This window comes from Perca fluviatilis, chromosome 12 (assembly GCF_010015445.1).
Source record: "Perca fluviatilis chromosome 12, GENO_Pfluv_1.0, whole genome shotgun sequence".
NCBI classification, from domain to species: Eukaryota; Metazoa; Chordata; class Actinopteri; order Perciformes; family Percidae; genus Perca; species Perca fluviatilis.
In genome coordinates this window covers 19,864,447-19,890,678 of record NC_053123.1, presented here as the reverse complement: position 1 = coordinate 19,890,678, position 26,232 = coordinate 19,864,447, and the positions used below count along the sequence as shown (strand labels likewise).

General features: G+C 42.2%; 1 protein-coding gene across 2 annotated transcripts in view; it reads right to left on the bottom strand.

Annotated features, from left to right (window-relative positions):
- Positions 1-26,232, bottom strand: part of gsk3ba (glycogen synthase kinase 3 beta, genome duplicate a) — a 43,987-nt gene that overhangs the window by 6,610 nt on the left and 11,145 nt on the right. The window contains exons 2-8 of one of the 2 annotated variants that reach the window (XM_039817643.1): positions 25,057-25,250; positions 12,902-12,985; positions 3,980-4,090; positions 3,025-3,155; positions 2,296-2,402; positions 1,961-2,058; positions 1,699-1,806 (exon numbers count right to left, since the gene is read on the bottom strand). In XM_039817643.1, coding sequence (XP_039673577.1) covers positions 1,699-1,806; positions 1,961-2,058; positions 2,296-2,402; positions 3,025-3,155; positions 3,980-4,090; positions 12,902-12,985; positions 25,057-25,250 — 833 coding nt within the window. The remainder of the gene's footprint in view (positions 1-1,698; positions 1,807-1,960; positions 2,059-2,295; positions 2,403-3,024; positions 3,156-3,979; positions 4,091-12,901; positions 12,986-25,056; positions 25,251-26,232) is intronic. The other variant, XM_039817644.1, reaches the window with a different exon arrangement.

Below are 26,232 nucleotides of genomic sequence, written 5' to 3'. Positions count from 1 at the left end.
CCGTCCTGGTCGTGGAACAACGGACCAGCTCTTCACTGCTAGCGATCCTGGAGGGGGCCTGGGAGTATGCCCAACCGGTCTACATGTGTTTTGTGGATTTGGAGGGCAGGTATGACCGGGTCCCCGGGAGATACTGTGGGAGGTGCGGCGGAGTATGGGGTGAGGGGGTCTCTACTCAGGGCCATCCAATCTCTGTACGACCAAAGTGAGAGCTGTGTCCGGGTTCTCGGCAGTAAGTCGGACTCGTTTCAGGTGAGGGTTGGCCTCCGCCAGGGCTGCGCTTTGTCACCAATCCTGTTTGTAATATTTATCAGCACCTCTAAATCGGAGGCCATGGTTCTCAGCAGGAAACCGATGGAATGCCTTCTCCAGGTAGGGAATGAGTCCTTACCCCAAGTGAAGGAGTTCAAGTACCTTGGGGTTTTGTTCGCGAAATGAGGGGACAATGGAGCGGAGATTGGTCGGAGAATCGGCGCGCGGGTGCGGTATTACATTCCATCTATCGCACCGTTGTGACGAAAAGAGAGCTGAGCCAGAAGGCAAAGCTCTCGATCTACCGTCAGTTTCGTTCCTACCCTCACCTATGGTCATGAAGGCTGGGTCATGACCAAAGAACGAGATCCAGGGTGCAAGCGGCCGAAATGGGTTTCCTAAGGAGGGTGGCTGGCGTCTCCCTTAGAGATAGGGTGAGAAGCTCAGTCATCCGTGAGGAGCTCGTAGAGCCACTGCTCCTTTGCGTCGAAGGAGCCAGTTGAGGTGGTTCGGGCATCTGGTGAGGATGCCCCCCCCGGGCCTCCCTAGGGAGGTGTTCCAGGCACGTCCAGCTGGGAGGAGGCCTCGGGGAAGACCCAGGACTAGGTGGAGGGATTATATCTCTAACCTGGCCTGGGAACGCCTCGGGATCCCCCAGTCGGAGCTGGTTAATGTTGCTCGGGAAAGGGAAGTTTGGGGTCCCCTGCTGGAGCTGCTCCCCCCGCGACCCGACACCGGATAAGCGGACGAAGATGGATGGATGGATAAACTGTGAGCATGAAGTGGAGAACCTGTCTTTAATAAACTGAATGATAACACAGAGCAAAGTAAGAACTGGCTGAGCAGGATGGACTTTTGTGGTTCAAGACACAGTGCGGTAACTGAGATGACACCGGTTCAACACCTAAAACCTAAACACATGTTTAAGAGCCAGTCAGAAGCATCTGCCAAATAAACGTAAAGTAACGTAATGTAATTACCCATAGCATGCTACTGTTGAGGGGTGAAAACCTTGTGCAAGCTTTATAGACATTTTCAGTTTAAACAGCGGGATTTGTAACGATTTTGTGGCGTTTCCTTAATCCACGACTTCGTCTGAAAAATTGTAAATGTGACAGTTGCTACCTTTCTCAAGACTGTTAAAAAAGGAGCAAAAGCAAGTGCACTCCTCAGATTATTTCATAGAAACCTTAGAATACTTCACGCGCATAAGAAAACGCGTGAAGAAAAAAAAAGTTAAATGACAACTGTGTAAGATTTAGTCTTTTGCCTGTGTTTTATCAGTCATTCTTAATAGCTCAGAGTGGGCTATGAAGGCCTCATGCAGCTCTGTTGGGTAGATGGGATGGATGGGTGGGAGCAGCATGCAGGTATGTCGACAATACAAGCATGGAGACGAGAGATGCAGCAGCGGTGGATCTTAGAGAAGTAAAAGGGCTCCTGTACCTGTTGACTCACCTTAGTCCAAGGATGTGCCTTAATCTGGGGAAATTTGAACTCAGTGTAGTTGGGGTTCATCTCGCGGATCTGCTCTCGGGTTGGAGTCCCGAGAACCTGGTAAGAACAGGACAGACAAGAACGTGACTCAATATGTCTTTAACGTGAATTAATCATCACTTGTGAAAAAGAAACAGACCCCCTTCAGTATTTTTTTTTTTTTTACTATATATGAAGACTTTTACACCCTGTGGGTCACCCCGGTCATTACCTTTATAATCTCAACCAACTGATCCACTCCACTGTCACCAGGGAATATTGGTTGTCCTAGCAACAGCTCTGCCAGCACGCAGCCGGCTGACCACACATCTAAAAAGGACAAAGCAGGTCACAAAAGGCAAAAGAGGGCCAGAGATGACCACGCTCCTCTGGATATCTAGCAAATAATACAGAACATCTGATCACTATTGTCTTTTACAATATGTTCATATTTCACAATCAAATACAATCACGAGTAACATATAATATAATGTATTTGCTAAGGTTAAGCTTATTTAGTGTCCTTAAGGGTTAAAGTGTTGACTGTGACAGCTGGAGTCAGCCTACCTATGCTGGAAGTGTAGTCAGTGGCACCAAAGATGAGCTCCGGGGCTCGATAGTAGCGAGAGCAGATGTAAGACACATTGGGCTCTCCGCGGACTAGCTGCTTAGCACTGCACACAAAATCAAAGCACATAATCGTTATCATCACCATATTCTACTGCATGTTAGAGGTGTGAATATTCACTCATCTACTGATTCGATTAAGATTATCATGTCAGCGATTCAATTCGATATCTCGATACATTTTTCTATTAAAGCCATGTAGGATATTTAATTCACAGCTTTTTCTGCAGTGCTCTAATACTAAATAAATTGGATACATCAAACTAACAGCACTGAGCACATGGCGATTCCTGAATGTGCAAAACATAACAGAATATGTCTTAATAAGGCTGTTAGGCCTACATTAAATTGTAAACAGAAATAATCGATTATGAGCCTGCCGATTATCGATGAAGCATCGTCCATGTCCACGATTCGATGCATCAATTATTTGATTAATTTCAACACCTCTACTGCATGTTGGCCAAAAGAAGGGAAATATGAACCTAAAGGAAAGCCTCGTCATTGGGACTCACACAGACGAGTGTGCAAGTGAAAACCGAGTTTTGCTGGAATTGTGAAGGAACATTAAACGTTTAAGCTCTTCAGATGAACACTTTACAGTCCCTTTAAATGCTAGGAAAAACCTGACCACTGTTGACGGAACATGACATGGTTACTGAGTCTCACCTGCCAAAGTCGCAGAGCTTGAGCACGGCAGTCTCCGGATCCAGGAGCAGATTCTGGGGCTTGATGTCCCGATGACAGATCCCAAACGAATGGATGTAGGCCAGGCTCCTGAACAGCTGGTACATGTATAACTGCACACAGAAACACATTAGGTTAAGCCTACACAAACGGCAAGGCTTAGTTTTCAGAACAGGGTTCAACTTTGGAAACAACCTCTTAAGAATCAACTGCAGCCCAGTCAAACACAGATGTGTCTGCAACTGCAAGTCCTTTTTTCTCCCCGCTGATTCTATCAGAAACTAGTGATTTTGGGGATTAGGGATATACAGCGTGTATACAAAAAACTGATTCTCATGTCCTTTCTGCAAAATATGTTTAGCTATCACTAAATCTTTTAAACCAACATTTCAAATAAAAGCAGGCAACATCTTTATATATTAACACATTTTCTTGTGAGATGACAAAAATTGCTTCTTTGTGTTAATTCGGTGAGCCAACATGCAAGGTGCAAGGTCTTCTCATCCCACATTTCCTGTACTGATTAATTTTCATATTGGTGCGTGTAGTTAAAAAAGGTAATGGAGTGCTTCCTCTGCTGTGTGGGACTAATTAACTGGCAGTGTTTTTTTTTTTTCATTACAGTATTTCACTGAGATAGGAACATCATTTAAACTGAAGAGACAGGAAACATGCAATGTTTGCCTTTGCAAAAATTATTATTAGAGTCAGTGAAATATTAAAAAAAACAGTGGAACAGAGACATGATATTTGAGGTGGAGATGGGTAATATGAGGTGCTGTGAAAATATTTGGATATAATATAATGTATTCTACTGAGATAGTATTGAGGATGTAATAATATTACATCTTGTGTGGGAGTTTGATTAAATATTGTCTTTCCCAGGTTGCCAGCTGTTGTTAATAAAGTGGACACACACACGCGCACACTTAAATACCTTGACATAAACCATGGGCAGAGTCTGTTTGGCTCGGCTGTAGTGTCTGGCCACTCTGTAGACAGTCTCAGGAACGTAATCCAGAACCAAATTCAGGTACACTTCATCTTTCTGTTGGAGAGGAGCAAAAACATGAACAGAATATTAGTATGAAAAATATTTTAAAAACATGGCCGGGTTGCCTCAGTGGGTAGAGCAGGCGCACATATACTGAGAGGTTTATGCCTTGACGCAGAGGTCCAGGGTTCGAATCCGACCTGTGACGATTCCCTGCATGTCTTCCCCCTCTCTCTCCCCTCTCTCACCTAGCTGTCCTGTCAAAAAATTAAAAAGGCGGAAAAGCCCCCAAAAGAAATCTATAAAAAAAAAAAAAAAATCTATGATAAACTGCAATGTCAAGCAGAAAAGTTAAACACCTAGTCATCTACAAAGGTGCACATCCATGCACATTCCAGCTGCCAAATATGTCAATTTATTTTGGAGAACGTATTCTTCCCAGCCCTTCCTCTTCCCTCTCTGTGTCTGCAGTTAGGACTTCCCTTGCTGAAACAAGCCGTTTGTGAGCTGATGTTTTTTTCGCAGTCTTACTGGGAATCCATTGTATAGGACTCGTCCCCCGAGGGCAGGAAACACACAACCATGTGTCATGACGTCCTGTACTCCAACAGTGGCCGCAGACAATGATATCATTTCCTGGTTGGAGGAGGCCTGTGTTGGAGGGCGGGGTTGTGCACGATCTACTCTGGAGCACAGTGACCCTGAAAGGATGCTGTGTGTGTGAGGCTTCTCCACCCAATTATTCTAGCACTTCCTTCTTCCTTTGATTCTGACCAGAGTTAGCCAGCACTGAGTCATCGGGTGTTCCTTGGGAATCTACTGTATTGTTTGAGATCAAGTCAAATCTCACTCATAGCTCGTACTGAAATGAAACAGAAAACACCTAGATTCACAAAAGGAACTCACTCACATACTCATTCATCCTGGCCCTAATGGTTTGTTAGGAGTAACAGCCCAGACTTCGGAGGACACACTTTGGCCTGGTTAATTGGACGAATGCATGATAAAGGGTGATTTAATCATCATTTCAACAATTATTTCCCTCAACAGCATTTTAAGGATAAGTCAAGCAATATTATAGACTACCTTCTGTCCACAAATCACATTTAAAATACCAAAATCCAATCCCTAAATACTTTTTGACCTCCCTGCTCTGCTTGCGACACCCTGCCCCAAGCCCATTGTTGTTGCTTTAATTAATTAATTTATTTATTTTTACTTTTTTATAAAAGGAGTCTAAATATATAGTTTTAATTTTTAAACCATGCTCAGTAATTACCTTCAACAGCTGGGCACTGTAGTTTTTTAACTCAGCCGTAGTAAATAGTGCATTAGACGGGGACTATTTTCAGCAGTGGATTAATACACATTCGTAAACACCATTTGGAACCCCATACTATAGCCAGGAGTGTTTGGAGTCATACTGGCACATAGAAAACACATCTGTAATGAAATGTGTTTAGTAGTCACTCAGTGTTTGAGAGGATAGCACTATAGAGCTGGATGTCGTTTCTCATCAGTACCAGTACAGTACCATTAAACGCACACCTGTGAGATATACTGTCTTGGGGTAATATGACAGGGCTTCAAACCTGAATTCATTCAATTATTCTCTCCCTCCTATTTGGTCTGGTACCGAGTGTCCGTATCCCTTTGCCTCCCCCCATCCCTTTGCCTCCCCCCATCTGTTAGCAGTGTTAACAGTCTGCCCAACATGCAGAGCAGGCGGTGGACGGAGCTGGCTCCCTGCAGGTCTGCAACGCACGATGAGCGAGCTAGGCCCGTGAAGAGCTCCCAGACAGGTTGTGTGGTATAATTCTGTCAGCTCAATGCCCTGCTTTGTACCGACTGCTCGCTCCCTCTCACACTCAGACAATTAGATACATATATGGTGACTGAATGAAATGGGCCGTGAGGACTGGGAGACACAAACGGATACAGATATCAATAACGATGAGCAGCATTTCTGAAACAGCTCTCAGACACGGGTAGCTTCGTTTGCACACTCATCCGTCACTGGTATCACCCTCCCCCCTAACACTCATTCTCTGTGTGTCTCTCTCCACTAGCCGTGTGTGTGTGTGTGTGTGTGTGTGTGTGTGTGTGTGTGTGTGTGTGTGTGTGTGTGTGTGTGTGTGTGTGTGTGTGTGTACCCACAAGCAAAACATTCATTGATAACATCTGTGACGAATAGAGGGCCGCCCCTCCTCCTGCTAGCGCGATCAAAGCTATATTTAGCCTAGCAACAGCGATGACTCACTTCCTGCCTCACTACAAAGCCACTTCCTTTGCGTGTTTCCAGATGGTTAGCAAGGCGGGGATCTGATTGGCTCCTTTGTCATGCCTGGCTAAATAATTCAACCTCTAATTTGCTGAGAAAATATATACACACACACACATATATTATATATATATATTATATATATATATATATATATATATATATATATATATATATATATATATATATATATAACACACACATATATATACATACATACATACATACATATATATATACACACATACATACATATATATACATATACATATATATATATATACATATATATGTGTGTGTATATATATATATATATGTGTGTATATATATATATATATGTGCACACACATACACACATATATATATATATGTATATGGTGTGTGTATGTGTATATTTTCTCAGCAAATATTATGTATGTATATATATATATATACACATGTATATATATATATATATATATATATATATATATATATATATATACATACATAAACACACACACACACAAAAAAAAAACATACACACACACACACACACACACACACACACACACACACACACACACACACACACACACACACACACACACACACACACACACACACACAGTGCCTTGTGAAAGTATTCGGCCCCCTTGAACTTTTTGACCTTTTGCCACATTTCAGGCTTCAAACATAAAGATATAAAACAGTAATTTTTTGTGAAGAATCAACAACAATTGGGACACAATCATAAAGTGGGACGAAATATATTGGATATTTCAAACTTTTTTAACAAATAAAAAACTGAAAAATTGGGCGTGCAAAATTATTCAGCCCCTTTACTTTCAGTGCAGCAAACTCTCCGCAAGTTCAGTGAGGATCTCTGAATGATCCAATGTTGACCTAAATGACTAATGATGATAAATAGAATCCACCTGTGTGTAATCAAGTCTCCGTATAAATGCACCTGCTCTGTGATAGTCTCAGAGGTCCGTTTAAAAGCGCAGAAAGCATCATGAAGAACAAGGAACACACCAGGCAGGTCCAAGATACTGTTGTGGAGAAGTTTAAAGCCGGATTTTGATACAAAAATATTTCCCAAGCTTTAAACATCCCAAGGAGCACTGTGCAAGCGATAATATTGAAATGGAAGGAGTATCAGACCACTGCAAATCTACGAAGACCCGGCCGTCCCTCTAAACTTTCAGCTCAGTACAAGGAGTAGACTGATCAGAGATGCAGCCAAGAGGCCCATGATCACTCTGGATGAACTGCAGAGATCTACAGCTGAGGTGGGAGACTCTGTCCATAGGACAACAATCAGTCGTTACTGCACAAATCTGGCCTTTATGGAAGAGTGGCAAGAAGAAAGCCATTTCTTAAAGATATCCATAAAAGTGTGTTGTTTAAAGTTTGCCACAAGCCACCTGGGAGACACACCAAACATGTGGAAGAAGGTGCTCTGGTCAGATGAAACCAAAATCGAACTTTTTGGCAACAATGCAAAACGTTAGTTGTGCGTTAAAAGCAACACAGCTCATCACCCTGAACACACCATCCCCACTGTCAAACATGGTGGTGGCAGCATCATGGTTTGGGCCTGCTTTTCTTCAGCAGGGACAGGGAAGAAGGTTAAAATTGATGGGAAGATGGATGGAGCCAAATACAGGACCATTCAGGAAGAAAACCTGATGGAGTCTGCAAAAGATCTGAGACTGGGACGGAGATTTGTCTTCCAACAAGACAATGATCCAAAACATAAAGCAAAATCTACAATTAAATGGTTCACAAATAAACATATCCAGGTGTTAGAATGGCCAAGTCAAAATCCAGACCTGAATCCAATCGAGAATCTGTGGAAAGAACTGAAAACTGCTGTTCACAACCGCCTCCATCCAACCTCACTGAGCTTGAGCTGTTTTGCAAGGAGGAATGGGCAAAAATGTCAGTCTCTCGATGTGCAAAACTGATAGAGACAACGCAACGCGACTTACAGCTGTAATCGCAGCAAAAGGTGGCGCTACAAAGTATTAACTTAAAGGGGGCTGAATAATTTTGCACGCCCAATTTTTCAGTTTTTTGTTTGTTAAAGTTTGAAATATCCAATAAATTTCGTTCCACTTCATGATTGTGTCCCACTTGTTGTTGATTCTTCACAAAAAATTACAGTTTTATATCTTTATGTTTGAAGCCTGAAATGTGGCAAAAGGTCGAAAAGTTCAAGGGGGCCGAATACTTTCGCAAGGCACTGTACATACATACATACATACATACATACATACATACATATACCTATCTATCAACATCAATTGCTATGCTACGCTGTGTAAGAGAAAGAGATTGATGGAATCTGTGCAGAAATATATACAGCATGCATGTCAGTTTCCACATGTGTAGCTTATATTAGCTGGTGGGTTTGCGCTTCCTGGTCATGTGCCCTGAGTATGCCTGCCATAAGTGACACACGCATTACAAAAGTCAGCACTTGACATACTGGTAATGCATAAATCCATATGACTAAAGATAAATTGTGTTAATGGATCTGTGAAATCAAGGAGCACAGACAGAGGCACAGGAAGAGGTAGAGGGACATATGGTGAGTGAAGTATCCTTATTTTGGAAGACACTAATGGAGACAGTTGCAACGTCAGCCTACAGATCTAAGAATAAGTCTATAAACATGTACTATGGCCACAGTCAGGCACTGGCATTGCCATAAACTCTCACTTGGCAAATCCTGTAGGTCTGCTGACTACACACCAGACCTGGCTCATTACCCACAAGAAATGCTGTTCATCCACAGTCTGTCTATTAACATCTGTATGTGTATATGTTAGAATACTGGCCACTAGAGAGCAACATTGGGATGTCAAGGGGCACATTAACCTGCAGTCATTCCCCTAGGTTGACTGCAGCAATTTTTTTTAAATGTTGACGACGCAGCATCGGGGGGAGGTTCAACGGCTTTGACTTTGACCGTTTTGCGTTATCCGATTACTGGATGTAACGTTAACAATAGAGCTGGGAAATATATCGATATCGTGATATGAGACTAGATATCGCCTTAGATTTTGGATATTGTAATATCGTAATATGGCATAAGTGGTTTACTCCTCGGCACAGCAGACCAGGGTTCGACTCTGACCTGCGGCCCTTTGCTGCATGTCATTCCCTGTCTCTCTCCCCTTTCATTTCGTCAGCTGTCCTGTCAGACTGATTTAATGAAGTGGCGTATGTATGACACACCAATTCATATGCCGTTTTTGCGTGTTATTAAGACGCATAATCACTTTTTAGCGTGTTTATCAACGTCGTTCGGCCGCCATTGACCTACATTACGTGTGAATTTTCGCCGTAGCGAGTAGTAAGAAAGGACATGAGTCCATGGAGGGAGGTTGATTGGGGTGGCGGATGGGTAAAACACAGGACTTTCACCCAGGAGAGCCGGGATCGTGTCCCGCATGTTGCCTGTTTTTTCTTTTTGTTAATTTCTTTTTTTTTTTTTTTAATGTTCTTTTCCTAAACCCAACCGTTTGTTTTCTTAACCCTTGTGTTGTCCTTCGGGTCACTGGGACCCGAAGGACAACACAAGGATGATGTACTTCCGTTTACTTTGTTGAGAATTGCTCTCTAAACAAGGGTTAATACAGCACCTTAGTTCTTGTTTGTACAGCATTTTGGTCAGCTTAAACTGTGTTTAAATGTGCTCTAGAAATAAACTTTACTTACTGACTTTACAAGAAACAGGCTTTAGAGAGCAATTCTCAACAAAGTAAACGGAAGTACATAATCCTTGTGTTGTCCTTCGGGTCACTGGGACCCAAAGGACAACACAAGGGTTAAGCGTGTGACGTTGATCACAGTCATGTTTTTGTCATTTTTTTGTGTTACTGAAGCCTTTCCCAATGTTCTTTTCCTAAACCCAACCTTTTTTCTTTTTTTACACGCGTGTGATGTTGTTCTCCCGATAGTACAGCACGTTCTCGCGATAAGATACCACGTGGCGACGCCATGTTTACATCCACTGTATACAGCGTAGACAGACATACACGTGGAAAGCTCAAAATGCGTACAGATAACACACCATTTGGCTTTAGGAAAGTGCCTTGTATGTTTATGCAAAGTCATGATGCCATGTTGGTCCCGTCAAAGGCCTAAAAATGGCCAAAAAAACAAAAAAAAAGTAAAAATAAGTGTGGTCTTTTCCTGGTTTTAAAAGGCTGCATTACAGTAAAGTGATGTCATTTTCTGAACTTACCAGACTGTTCTAGCTGTTCTATTATTTGAGTTTATCCACTTAGTCATTATGTCCACATTACTGATGATTATTTATCAAAAATCTCATTGAGTAAAGGTTTTGTGAAAGCACCAATAGTCAACACTACAATATCGTTGCGGTACTGATATCGAGGTATTTGGTCAAAATATCGTGATATTTGATTGCCCAGGATATAATTCAATGTAGAACCACCATGGATCATGCAATATCATTGACGAAAAAGAAAACACACACACACAAACGGGCCAGGTGGGTAGCGCACTGCCATGAGTCCATGAGGCAACTGTCTGATCCACATGTTAATTGTGAAATTTGTGACTAAATTCTGAATCGGTCACGTTCTCTGTCAGGTAAATAGAGTAGCACAATCAGTAGTAGGGTATACAGGGGAGTTGCATATTAAGTGGTTTGGGGTCCTTCTGTAAGTAATTTTGGGGTACAATACCACAGGTCAAGCAATCGGCCCGTTCCAAACAGGCACATTTTCAACGGGGACTGTACTAATTTAATCAAATTACCACGCCACTCATTACCAGTCACACACAGGAAAGCTGGTTGGTTTCTGGGTCTCTGTGCAAATAAGAATTGTGTAATTGCATCTAGCAGTCTGCTGTGTGCACTGGACTTAACAGAAACTGGAGGACAGGTGGGGTCAACAATGTTTTTACCCCGAGGCCCCCTAGTGGGTTAATCCTGCCATGCCGCCAATGTTTTTAGAATTTTGTAATTCATATTAGTTATTTATGTCAATGTAATAAATGCAACAATTGTTTTTTTATGCCGCTATGCTTTGTGACTGCATATTTTGAAGAGGTAAAAGTGAAACCGCTATTTGCCTACCTGTCTACGCTGTTTGGACCTGTGGCCTTCTGTTTGAACAGTATTATACAAGTGGTTAAAGGGTAAAAGCACACTGTGTGTGTCGAGCACGCCACATGCCAGCAGTTACATAAGACTACCTGGGCACATGCTGGCAGCTGCAGTTGCAGCAGTCCTAGCCTGGTTCACAGCTGCGCACAGCATGAACCCTCCCATCAGGACACCACCAGCACCTACACACACCCGACCTTATCTTATCTTGGCCTTGCCTACACATCTGTCTATCAACTTGTCTGCAACTTTCCATCTATCCCCTAACCTCCCTATCCAGGTGACATTACCTTTTGCCTACTTCCCTAGCCCCCCCCTCTCTCTTTTCTAAGTCAAGGCTCTATGGGTGGTAAATCCCCATACCAACAACACGTTGCCAATCTCCATAATTAGCCTGGAGGGGGAAGAGGAGGAGGTAGAAATGGATACATGGAAGGGGGACACACACAGGAGGGGGATTTAAAAGGTGTAAAGGTGAAAGTAATAAAAGATAAAATTGTGGATGATCAAAATAAGAAAATACTGTGATTGCAAAAGTCAAGTTGGGAAGGTGTAGGGTCATGTAACAAGTCACCGCTGTCAGTGTGTCAATATACCAAGAATCAGCTGCCATTCCCAGAGGTCAGTGACCACATGGCATAAAGCGAGGGGTGGGAGCTGGGTGGAGCTTACAGCACGGAGGGGAGGGCTCGGGTGAGTCTATAATTAACTGGTACCCTCTGGTCTGACAAATAAATTTAGATGCTGCCTACCCTACCCATTTCTCAGCCATCTTTCCTCCCACCCACCCTCATCCTCACCTCCCCTCTATAAGCCCCCACAGCTTTCCTTGGCCTCGGTAGGTGTGCAACATGGAAGCATTCCTAACTGCAGAGTCATGGGTATAGTCCCATTAGCGTGTCTGCCAGGTTCATGTCTATATTTGACACGTGGACCTCTGCCTGCTTGTCAGCTAGTTGAATGACCTAGTCCAGCCTTGTAGTCTCCAGGGGACCTCCAACGGTTGAAAGAGACAGGCAGCATGGCCCGGGCCACAATCAGAGAGAGGGACTTCCCTGTCACAATCCAATGTATGCACTAATGGATTTGTTAAGGCCAGGGGAAAGACATATGATGGGAGATGGTGCAGCTGACAGAAAGAGAGTTCAAAAGGCAACACAGGCAATACAAAAAACTCAAAGAGGCAGAAAAGTCCCAGGAAAAGAAAACAGACTATGGCTTTAATGTCTTCACATAAATGTGAAGACATTAAAACTCACATTTATGACATAGTTTTTACTATTGTGATTTACTACTCTGATTGAAGCCAAGGGCTCTTGAAGATGAAAAAGTGAGTACTTATATATATATATATATATATATATATATATGGTGAAACTAAAATTGCAGTGTGGGATTAAACAATTAAATATGCAGCCCAGAGACAAACCTCAGACACACTCAGCCAACTGACCTTGTCTCCACTGGAGTAGAAGAAGTAGCGCAGGCGGACTATGTTGCAGTGGTCCAACTTCCTCATGATCTGCAGCTCACGGTTCTGCACAAAACAAAAACACGAATGACATGTTACATTTTTCACATTACATCTAGGTTTCATGCTCATGATTCAAGAAGTGAGTCTGTAGACCTTATGGAGCCCTTGGAAGCTTTCTATTGGACCCACAGCACAATAAAGGGACAGTTAAGTGTTATCTACCTAGAAGTTAGTTACATGTCACTAGCATGGTTTAACAGTACGGCTGCATTATGGCCATACAGAATAGTGCTTTAAAAAAAACTTCATATTGCTGTGTCTTGTGACAAAAAACACATATGCCACTAATCCCCTGTGAAACAATCATCTTATTGTAAGCCACCTCGCTGTCACAAGCTCATTGTGCTAGTTTGTCAGGAATTAAGATTTGAGAAAATTTAATGTGGTGGCAGCAAAAGAATGCTGCTAAATGGTTAAAAAAAAAGGGTCATTTATTGCTATAGAAAAGCATAAATCCCACGGATTTAAAACATGACGTCACAATTATGTATTGTAGGCATGATGTCTGTTCACATCAAAATCAGCAATAATTACTGGGAGCACCCGGAAAGCAAAACGAGTTCACAACACAGACCTAGAACAGAAACACTTCTAAGAAAAAGATGCAAAAATGAACGTGTTAAAAGGAAAAATTGCCTTGAGGCCTTGTAGTGTGACGAGCCACGGGCTCTCACAGGGCCACTAGAACAAGATGTAAGCATTGAACCCTTGTAGAGCACTCCATCTATATTCATATACACTGTGTTCATGCAGGAAATGGTTGTGCATAAGGACTTCAACATTCTCAAGGGAGGGCCGGAATTTAAGCATTACATAAAGCTCTAACAGATTCATTACAGTTTATATTCCCCCTTCTGCATGTCTCCTCCCCTCCCCCCTCTTCTTTAGTACAGTGCTTTGTGTTGACTTGTGTAACATTTGGAGAGTGTGGACTCCACTGCAGATAACTGCATGGGGAATGGTCACAGAAAACAAAAAGAAAGCAGAATACAGGGACACACGTTAACATCAGACTGTGGCAGTGTAGTGGAGTCACTACATAATAGTCTGGCTTTTGTTTTTGAAGTTGTGAGCAGCTTGAATAGTAGAATAGTAGAATGAGGGGTTTTGTACTATTGATTGTTGTACAAAAGCAGCATGGAGCACCCACACTGACATGCATAACTAATATTCTTAATATGAGATTTATTACAGCAAGGGTGTCAGGATGTGGATTTACATGATATGATCACTTGTTTGTCCCTCATATTTGCATAAATCGAAATCCACATAATATGCAAGGTAAAATTTCAGGTTTTTATATATTTCGAATTATACATTTCTGTCAACCTCAAAGTGTTTACATGTAGAAACTATGGCGTGGAAAACATAAATAATATATATAACAAGAATGTAATCAGCTTACAGCCTACATTTATTGAGTAACTCCAACTGACAAGTGTGAGTGACAAACCAGTAGTGCATTTCGACTGCATTTATATAGCGCCTTTCTACCTTACAGGACAAGGCGCTTTCCAAGTTGCCTCTCATTCACACACACACATTCATACACCGATGGTGGCGGAGCCGCCATGCAAGGCGCTGGCCTGCCATCGGGAGCAACTTTGGGTTCAATGTCTTGCTCAAGAACACTTTGACATGTGGACAGGAGGAGCCGGGAATCGAACCGTCAACGGTTAAAGGACAACCCGCTTTACCTCCTGAGCCACAGGCATCACGTTTTGTGTAAAAGAATAGCACAGAGTCGACCCTGTACTGGTTAACATGGGTTCAACACAGGACCTCCAAACCAACGAACCCACCAACCTCTTAAGAATGAAAAGATCATTTGTGAAATGCAAAAAAATAAATAAATAAATAAAAGAGTGAGATATCTTGTACAGGATGTGGAAAATACAAATCATGACTTGATATCAGCAGCTCATCTGGGACACAGTTTTTAGCTTTGGGTCTAAGAGGAAAACAGTTTTAGAATGTGTTATGTGGTGCCAAACATTCCAAACATGCCAAACATTCTCTGGTTCCAGCCTATAAATTGTGTACATTTTCTTTGTCTTATGTGAGGGTAAACTAAATATCTTTATTACATGGCTTGCTTGAATTCTAATGTAGAATGCGGTCTGTTATTTCTTGATAACAGACCGCTGCTAAGGATAACACACCGTTGCCATGAAAAAGCAGAGCGTTGCCATGGACGCAGTTCTGTTCACTCTGGAGGACAGCTATCAATCAATCCGCTGAAAGAAGTCCGGATAATTTAGCCTATCAGCTGTGGCAAAAAGTGGGGAAACGTGGAGCAACTTCTGTCCTCCAAGCAATGACAGCAGATCTGATGAGCGTCTATCGCTAGTATCTTTCTATACCGTCTATGATCGCTAGCTACGCAGTAACAGCCGTAGGGACAACAACGCTAATTAGTTAGCTTACATTGCAACTTGTTTAACGTTAACTTACAGGTGTGTCAACATGCAGCGGCTCTGCAAAAAGGAAACGAGATGAATGAGGACATAAACGTCCACATAAATATTCCCAAAGAAGCCATTCACCGTGTCTCACTTCACCGTCAACAGAAATGTTCAGTTTACTGTAAATAAGAGCAGCTGATAGCCCGCTAGCTCACTACAACGCTTCAGCTAATGTTGTGTCAATTCCTGCAGTGATTAAAAAAGCAGCTGGGTCATTTGTCCACCACGGCAGCACCCCATAAAATATACGGCTACTACCACAGCCCGGAAGGTGGTGTTGAGTAGCTAATAGACGAAGGATTGCTTTTTTTTTTGCTTTTTTTTTTTTTTTTTTTATTATTATTATTCACAAAATATAGATGACAAAAATCAGGTAAGCAATGATAGCACGTGAACAAGATAGACGAATGATTGCATTACAGAGTTTTTACGTTGCTATGGACGCAGGATTCCAACCGTAGAGACAGAACGGACTATTTTCTCTAGTGGAAGCAATACAATCGTATTTAAATCAATACACTCCCATTTAAATCTATATTTTGTCAAGTTATTAGTCAAATTATTGATTTATTTGGTAAGTAGCCATGTAATAAGCGGGATAATGTAGAGCGAGGCGGTTCAGGCTGATTCAAGACCCCTCCGCTTCGCGTCGGTGTCCTGATCACCCTGTCGGGGTTGTATTTGCTATAACAACCGCCTCGCTCTACATTATCCCTTACTTAGCTTTAGACAAAAAAGATACAAATATTTTGAAGAGGCCACCCTGGACTTTTTAAATTGACAAAATAATCAGAAGATAAATTGTATAGTTGCAGCCTCAAAAACCATTAAATGTTGTAAAATAAAGAAAAGAAGACCATCACAAGTTAGCAGAGTCCAAGGTGACTTTTTTAAATTGCTTGTTCCTTCTGACAGTCTAAAATCCAAAAGATATTCAGTTTACTATAATAAAAGATTAAGAAACCTAGCAAATATTCACATTTGAGAAGTAAATTTGTTGTATTTAGCTTTAAAAAAAAAAGACTAAATTATTTGATTGACTGATTGGGTGACTAATGAGATCCCCTGTTATGTGGGTCAAGGCCACGCTGGCTCGCAAATATGCTGCGGTCCTTCCACACTTTTCTGCCACTTTATGAGGATTCAATCCCCTCTCATTTATTTTTTAACAGAGCAGGGAGAGTCGTATGTCCACTAAGCAAGACCTCATCATGTCAGCAGCAGCAGCAGCAGCTTGTAGCTCAATGGCCTGGTATAGACAGACAATCAACCCAGCCTAATTCACTTATAGGGAGATAGTTCCCACAGTCCTGCCCATGCTTTTTCACCCCTTTACACAATTACTACACACACACACACACACACACACACACACACACACACACATTATAAAGTGACGTCATAGCGTGTCGGTCACAGACTAGCCATCGAAGGCATTGTGCACTGCAGGCAACGCCCTCGTCTTCTTGCAGTGGCTTAGTGGGAGTGTTTAAGGGTGTGCCTGTGTGTGTGTGTGTGCCTGTGTGTGTGTGTGTGTGTGTGTGTGTGTGTGTGTGTCTGTGTTATGTGTGAGAAAGATGGTACCATATGGAGGAGGAGCAGCAGACAGGCTGTTCAGTATAGCCCTGCCCAGCTCCAGTTATACTGCAGTCATTCCTGCTGACCTGTCATCCTCCAGTGTGTCAGCAGCCCAGCCAGCAGAGGCAGAGAGAGACAGATGGAGAGAAAAAGAGAAAGAGAGAATACCTCAATTGCAGGCTGCTAGGAGTGCTACACCTTCATGGTGCCAATGTATACTGTCAGACACATTCCGTTTCTAAAAAGGTTAAGAGCATAGAAGAATCGCATACCACCCACACACTGTTTAACTATTCTGCTTTGGTAACAGCTTATGTATGATATTGAATGTAGACAGTGGATCAAACTTTAAGGCCAGTATTATTCTATATTTTTCTTATTTTCCTAAAATAACAGAAAACACTAAACCAACAATGTACAAAGCCCTGGTCACAAAAAAAAAAAAGAAAAAACACAAAATATGTGATTCCAGAAGTTTGGTAATTAAGTGACTGCTCAGTGCTTACAAAGATAGTTGGTGAACTACTGTAGCTGGCGAGCTAACAGCTAACACGCTAGCCTGCCGGTAACAAGCTAGCACTAGTCATGAGTTTCTTTCCATTTTCTCTCTGTACTGGCCGTTTACTCACCTCTGGCATTTTTTTCTCAGGGTTGTACATTATTTCATTCAGTAAAGAGTTGCTGAAGACAGGACAAAGCTCTCCGAGCTTGCTAAGTTTCTAAATATCAGTTAGCATGTTTGTTAGCTCAGTCGCTAAAAGGACAATACGTTCACACAATTTATTCAAAAGTCTCTTTTGTTAAGCAATTAATACTCTGAATGCAGACACAGCTTATGATATAGCTTTTGAAAATCAGTCCGGTCAATCAGCTCCATTTAAATTTAATGAGTTCCATCCAGGCCTTTAGTCTGTCTCTAAACACTTTGTTTTCCCTAAACTGTCGTGTCTAAGAGCAGTCTCAAGCCCGTTTGCTCCTACTTATGACTTCAATCTTTAAAAATTACAAATACATAATTAAAATTTTAAAGTGATAGCCTTAACAACCAAAGTGTAGTTTTTAGCCAAAGTTACTCAAAATGTAAATTTATTGGGAACTATGTATAGCTAATAAACATTTGGATCTCCAGTAAGTGCTTACAATAGCAGGATGGTGTATGTGGGATTGTGTCCATCTTTATTGTAATAACACGTCACCCAGTGAAACAATGTAGTTGGTTTTTTTTGGCCTTTAATGGATAGGACAGTTGTAGACAGGAAAGTGGGGAGCGAGAGGGGACAGACACGCAGCAAAGGGCCACAGGTCGGATTTGAACCCTGGGCCGCTGTGGCAAGGAATGAGCCCCAGTACATGGGGCGCACGCTCCACCAGGTGAGCCACCAGGGCGCCCCTCAAAAGTGTTTTTAATACATTTTGGAGAACAATAAGACACAGGGGAGTACGCTTTATCAGGCTTTGACGGCACAGACAATACTTATTAGTCAGAAAAATTGACGGTTTCAGTTTTTTCATTGTATTTGTTGACACATTATATTGTTGAATAAGAAAAAAAATACAGAACAATCACCAGACTTGCCAGTTACAGAGTTGTGCAAGCCCCACTACCAGCAGACATGCTCTCACTCTGCGTGCATGTGAGTGAGTGATGGCTCTAATGTGAGCATCCATTTTCCAATATGATGATATGTGATCTCTCTGATGGGAGTAGAGAAGGCCTATCCCATAATGCACCAGGAGCAGATTATAAGCCCACCAAGATTGTCTCACACAATCATCATCAGCTACATCCTAACATAGAGCCTATTCACATGATTACCCTATTACACTCGTGTGTGTGTGTGTCTGCGTGCGTTCATGTGATAGTGAGAGAAAATAAAGCATGCACACATGTTGGCGTAGCATTCTCCTCACCCAGACTCACTCCACAGATTAACACCAAATCAGACTGAAGAGTAGAGAAAAGACTTTTGAAGAGGAGAAGGAATAAGAAAACACACAAAACCCACTTATTGGCACGTACTTAGCAGTCATGTGAGGAGTCTTAGCACTCATTTGCTTCATTTTTCGTGACAAGCTGTTCACAAGGAAGGACAGGCCGGGAAAGTAGGAGCAGTAGAGAAAGAGTGAGACAAAAAAAAAAAAAAAAAAGGAGAGGAGGAAGGAAGTAACCATCTAATGAGTGAAAGACGGCTAAAGGTCTTTTTATGGTTGTGCGGAGGCTCCACGCAGAGCTTTCGCCATAGCCTATGTTAAGTGGCCTGATGTTTATACTTGTGCGCTGGTGTGTGCATCGAGCTGGGACGTGTGGGTGTTGGGAGTGGGTGATAGAGCGAGGGAGAAGTGAGAGAGTGACGGCGATTAGCTTTGGAGCGAGTACCGACTCTAGAGTCATAGTGAGAGAAACAAAGTGTCTCCCCTGTGTTTTCTGACCAAGGTGGGAAATCCGTAGCAGGAAAAGTTAACCCTCTCCTTGATTTCACGTTGTTAATGGAGAAGTAGAACCAGGAAATGAGTCCGGGGAAATGCAACGCTAACAAGCCACAGCCGAGCGCCGTGCGTCGCTGACACGTGCGTCGCTGACACGTGCGTCGCTGACACGTGCGTCGCTGACACGTGCGTCTTTTTTCGAGAGGTGCGTGTCAGGCTACGGCGTAGGGTCCGGCGTAGACGCAGATGGGTCTGCGGGGGTACGCCGTCGATTTGACGCACAACCATAAAAAGGCCTTAAAGGGGTGATAGAATGCAAAACCGATTTTACCCTGTCATAGTTGAATAACGACAGTTCGGTGGGTAAATAGGACATACATAGAAGCTCAAAGTCCCATTGACACCCCTTTACTATGAAAATGTCATATTTTGTAACTGCCGCTGAAAACGGGCGAATCCCAACAAAGCTGGAAGTTGACGTCAACCTCCCAAAAACCGGAACCTTTGTCAGCCCATGGGTGTATTAAGAGAACGGTCACGCCCCAACATTTACATAGGCTACACACTGACCTGAGATCAGTTAGTCTTCTGAATCTAGGTCGTGCAGATCTCAGAAAATGTATACATTGTTCAAATGCTATTTTACCATTAAATTCACTTCTGAGACTTTTTTATGCGAGAAATCAACTACTTAGAGGTCAAATATGGGCCGTTTTACGAAAATTGATGTCTAATTGCAAATTTTGTCCGACTGTGTGTCGAACTTCAGAGGCTGGTGCTGCCTGTGTTGCTGCCTCGCCGCCTGGCCTGCCTTCCTCCACAGACCCCGGCTTGCTGTGAGCCCGATTGAGCTCCGGCACGGCTGCTGCAGCCCACAGCACCTCATACCCGCGCAAAGTCACCGTTTGGGCTGGTGGACTACTACCAAACGCCGCTGGTCTGACAGAGCTCCAGGGCCTGCAACTCCCCTCTTCCTGCTAGCTAGCTAAATGCCCGGTGTATGTGAGTGAAAGCGCGGTCAGCGAGCTTGTTACGCCAGCATTATCTTACCACAGATTCTAGTTAATCTTATAATGTGTGTAATTATAATGTGTTGAGTTATTTAAACAAACAATTGGGAAAATAAACGCCGCTTGTCCATGAGTCTCATTGATAGAGCCTGCGGCTGGATGGAGCTCTATCAATGAGAGCTAGCTAGCCTCCTCTTAGAATTCCTTGAAATCGGACACCGTTGTTAGCTTTATAAAACATATAGTTAGATGTTGTATAAGTGGCGTGACGAAATTCAAACTGTAAATATACTCGAATTACGACCAAAAATGAAGCTAACTAGCCGCAATCTGTACACATAGGATTGAAGGGACAATCGCAGCTAACGAAACCCTTACAGCTCACAAATATTCATTAACTTGAAATCGGACACCGTTGTTAGCTTTATAAAACATATAGTTAGATGTTGTATAAGTGGCGTGACGAAATTCAAACTGTAAATATACTCAAATTACGACCAAAAATGAAGCTAACTAGCCGCAATCTGTACACATAGGATTGCAGGGACAGTCGCAGCTAACGAAACCCGTACAGCTCACAAATATTCATTAACTTGAAATCGGACACCGTTGTTAGCTTTATAAAACATATAGTTAGATGTTGTATAAGTGGCGTGACGAAATTCAAACTGTAAATAAACTCGAATTACAACCAAAAATGAAGCTAACTAGCCGCAATCTGTACACATAGGATTGCAGGGACAGTCGCAGCTAACAAAACCCTTACAGCTCACAAATATTCATTAACTTGAAATCGGACACCGTTGTTAGCTTTATAAAACATATAGTTAGATGTTGTATAGCTAAGTGGCGTGACATGTGTGGAACATGTGGTAAGAGATTGCTGGTGTAACAAGCTCGCTGACCGCGCTCTCACACACGGGCCATTTAGCTAGCAGGAAGAGGAGATGCAGGCCCTGGAGCTATGTCAGGGCAGCGGCGTTTGGTAGTAGTCCATTAGCCCAAACGGTGACTTTGCGCGGGTATGAGGTGCTGTGGGCTGCAGCAGCCGTGCCGGAGCTCAATCGAGCTCACAGCAAGCCGGGGTCTGTGGAGGAAGGCAGGCCAGGCGGCGAGCCAGCAACACAGGCAGCTGAACTCCGACACACAGTTTTACCAAATTTGCAATTAGCCATCCATTTTCGTAAAACGGCCCATATTTGAGCTTTATATAGTTGATTTCTCGCATAAAAAAGTCTCAGAAGTGAATTTGGTAAGGAAACATTGCAGTGTCTGGAATATGAGATTCTGTCGCGTTTCTAATGTCTGTGTATTGGGGATTCGCTCAACCAATCAGCACACGACCTCTAATGCGTGTGTATGGCGAGTCGCTCAACCAATCGAGCGTCTCTATGTGTGTGTGTAATGCGCGGGGCTAAGGCTCCAACCAAGCAGCGCGCAGCTAAATATTCATGACCATACCATATTTGGAAGAAAAGCTCTTGTTACAAATAGGGCCAAAACACAGGGATGCATAAGGGCCAATAAAATATCAACCAGGCCATTTTCAGCCCAACTAATGTTACATACCCCATTAGGAGACCATAAGGAACAGTGTGAAATACCCTATATAATCATTCTATCACCCCTTTAAGGGTAGAGGCTCTGCATTCATAGCCTAAGCTAGCTGCCATGTCTGTCCCTAGATGGGCCTTTATATAGCTTAGTTGAAGGAGTGTAATTGTACACACATCACGTAGGTGCAAGGCTATCAGAAAACAGCATCAATGAAGAAGAGATTTCTGAATCAAGAGTGTGAACATTTTCTTTAGAATAAGAAATTGTGTTTTTATAAATACAACAGGTGTTTATTTTTTCCTGATTGGGATTTGATCAAGCTAACTTTTTAGAAGTTTTTTTTTTTTTTTTTTTACATGAATTAAAGATTTCTTCTATTTTACCTCTAAATGAATACAATATATTTTTGAACGTAGGTGATGGTTATTTTTAAGTATGGCTTTTGTATTACTGTTTTTTTCTTAATGTACTTTTTGGATATCCTTTGTTGAATTGTTAATTGTCAGTTGTTTTGGATTACCTGCCATCGCAGAGCTGGTCAGCCTATTAATGTGCATGATGTATAAATATGGATGTTAGCAAGTAATCATTGAAGTAGAATTGAAAGACATTGTCATTATTAAAACTTTAGTGGCATGTACTGTAAGTGTGAAGGTGTTACCGTTTTCTTCCTTCATAAAACTTACAGCTCAACAGGACAATTCGTACAAAACAACACGGTGAAGGGAATGATTATCACACAGCTTCATAAGTACCGTACAGACATGAGAACAGTATCAATTCTCTCATCTAAATCTTAGCAAGAACGCGAAAAACACTTACTTCTCAAAATGTCAAACTTTTCCGTTAAGGGGCCCTCTTACCAATTTCTAATCTTCTCTATTATAATGACAAGATGTTTTGAGCCTAAATCGTTCAAAGAACAGAGTCCCGGTGTGTAGGTCTTTCAGCGCACATATGGAAAACATTATAGTCACACATTGATGTATTGCATCATCTTAACTGTGCACTTTGGCTATAAATGCTGTGCCTTGTTCTGTGAAAGCCAGGGAATGTGCGATACAGACACAACAAACTCAAGTGTTGCGTGTATAGAGGGGATCAACGGGACCCTGGACATAACATTCACAAACCTTTTTATTCCTATGGCAGGTGAAAATCTCTGCTGTTGAATTATATTGTATTATACTGAGAGGTGTTGTCCAACCCAATTAACAGTTTCCCCTATAATTCTAAATATCCATTGTGTTTCTCCTACATTCATCCTGCAGTGACGCACTGCAGCGAGTCCATGAATGAGGCAACCGGGTAGTTCACATCTGTAACAGCAGGCTCGGTAGTAAACAACACGCTAACATGCTGACGGTGTTTTAGCTAGGGTTGGGTACCGAAAGCTCAATGGTGTTTTTTGCCTACAACTGCTCCTTCCAGGCAGCGCTGCGACCGCTGCCTTCAAGGCACCTAACCCTAACCCTAACCAGTGCCTGGAAGGCATCATTGGGGGCAAAAAACACAGATAAACGGTGCGGAAACCTGGTGCCAATATGACACCGGTGCTCAAACAACAGGTATCTACCTGACCAAATAGCAAGGTGGATTGCGGTGCCTCATTTCAGTGCCACTGAAATGCCTGCGCTTCTCTCTGATGCTCCGAAACGGACATTACGGGCAACAGAAGCATCGCTGCTTGTGACGCTAGTTAACACTACACTTGACAGCAGGTAACGTTAGCCTACCGTTAGCTAGTAGCTGGATTAAACACGGTTAAAATGCTGGCAGCTAACGTTAACCGGTGTAAAAGTGTGACTTTATTTCACTGTAGAGGATTCCAACAGGGGGACGTAACAGTCTGCAGCTGCCGTTGTCGGAAAAACAACACAGACGGTAGTTCAATTAAAACTGGTAGCCTAAGCCCTGGTTTTGTCGATTAACAGCAATTCACAGGTGAAATAAGTTATTGTTATGAGTTTTTGTCATTACATTATTAATAAAATCATTTAATTTTGACCATATTGCCTTAAACAAACTGTTCTTTAATGTCACCGTCATTTTTGTGCTCTTTTTATTTATTTATTTATGTTTTATTAAGTATCGCTTTAGCTCCGGTATCGGAAAAAAAACAAATGATACCCAGCCCTAGTTTAAGCTGAGCTGGACCAGAGAAAATTCAGTCTAAACAGATTGGAAAAATAGCCTTTGAAATGCTAGATTGATTGTAAGGAAATAACGGGGGTAAAAGGTAACAACCACCAGCTTTAAAATGACATATTTTAGGTGGATGTAGGTGTACCTGTAGTGTATATGTCCAAAATATCAGACATCATTTTGACACTGGTCAACAGCACGTATTCGGTATTACCCAATAATATGACTGTCGCAGGCACTATAAACTTAATGAGAATCTAAACAGCTGTCCTGCAGGCTTGGCAGTCTCAGGTCTTTTATCAGTGAGCTGTGAGCTAGCAGCAGGGACACTGAGGCCCCCCTCTCCATCAAGAGTGCAGAAAATAGAGCACAGACAATGTCGCCCCAGCCCCAGCCCCAGCCGAGAAACAACAAGCCATCAGTCAAATCTATTCAAAACACAGAAGGAGGATTCCAGCAGAGCTTTGCGTGGAAGGAAATATGACGTTTCCACGGTGGCAACTGAACCAAACTTGACAGATGAGTGTTAATGGGTTCAAGTTTGTTTGTGGGAGAAAAGACCCCTACCACCACTACCATACACACACTTCCTTCAAGAAAATACACACATTAAAAGCAAGAATGTGTCAACAGAAAAAAAAAAAAAAGTTTTGCTTTTGTTTTTTCTTAGTTGGCAGCTTCACTGATCTCTCTGTTCTTGTGAAAGATCACTCCATTCATGCCTCTTTCACAGTCACTCAGTCACATTCATTAATTGGAGAAAAGAGAGTATTAGTGCTTAATCATTTTTACAATCGGCTTTTCTCCATCCTCTTGTGTCTTGCTTTTAGTTGAGAAGTGAGAGAGTTGAGTAAGCTGAAGGATACATTGTGTTTGTGCATGCATGTTTTACCTTAAACCTCTTGTCCTGCAGGACCTTCTTGATGGCCACCATTTCTCCGGAGTCGCAGAGTTTAGCCTGGTAGACAACGCCGAAAGAGCCGTTGCCGATGACCTTAGTGTCCGTGTAGCTCACCTCCTGTGGCCGGTCGGGGCCTTGGCCTGGGGTGGCCACGACTGTTGTTACCTTGCCTCCATCTTTATCCCCTAAAGAGAGAGATAGAGAAATGCAGATGCTCAAAACAAAGTAGTGATATGCACAAATTCAGGTGTGGGAGAGAGAGAGCAATCTGACATTAGAGATATGATAGATTAAGGTACTGTAAAGCATTACCAATGTCAAATAATACTGAAAAATGCCCATCGCAAAAACCAAGGTGACATTTTCAAATAGCTTGTGTTGTCCCAACAAACACTCCAAACCCCAAAGATATTACATTTACAATAATATAAAAGCAATTCATCATCTGTCTTGTAGATTGCGACTGGAGCATCTAAAGGCTCAACAGCCTCCTTGTTAGAGAAGCCAATTTGTTATTGACAGAGCCAGACCGATAAAGGATTTTTAAGGCCGATATCGATACAAATATTTGGTCACATCAATCGGATATTCCGATGTATCGGCCAATATATATATATTTTTTTTAAATCCAGAAACGCGTAACAAAACAAACTGATTTCCCTAACATTAGCTATTTGTAGTTATTTATGAGTCCTCACTAAAATAATATGATAATGCAGTTTAAAAATAAATTGTTTTATTGTCACAACAGAACACAAAATATATTAAAGTTCTGATAAAGAAAATGTATAAAAATTTAAGATACTTAAGATATGAAACTGAAAGGGTTAAACACGAGTGTTGCCAACAGGGACATTATAGAGCGTCCTCTGGTGGACAAACTATGTAACGCCAACACACATGGTTGAAGGGCGTTTCGTCCATTTTTATTTTATTTTTTAAATATTAATTTATCGGCCATTATAAATGCTGATATTGATAGTTTGGAAAATGCCTCATATCGGCCCACCGATAGATCGGTCGGGCTCTAATTGACAGGTTGCAGGTTTGAATGCCTGCTGACAAATTTCTTGGCTGAGAGAAACAGAACAATACAGCCTCCTTCTTTAGTCACAGCCAGTTTACCCCCCCCCCCTCCCCTCCCCCCATTTGTTCCGGCAGTACTTT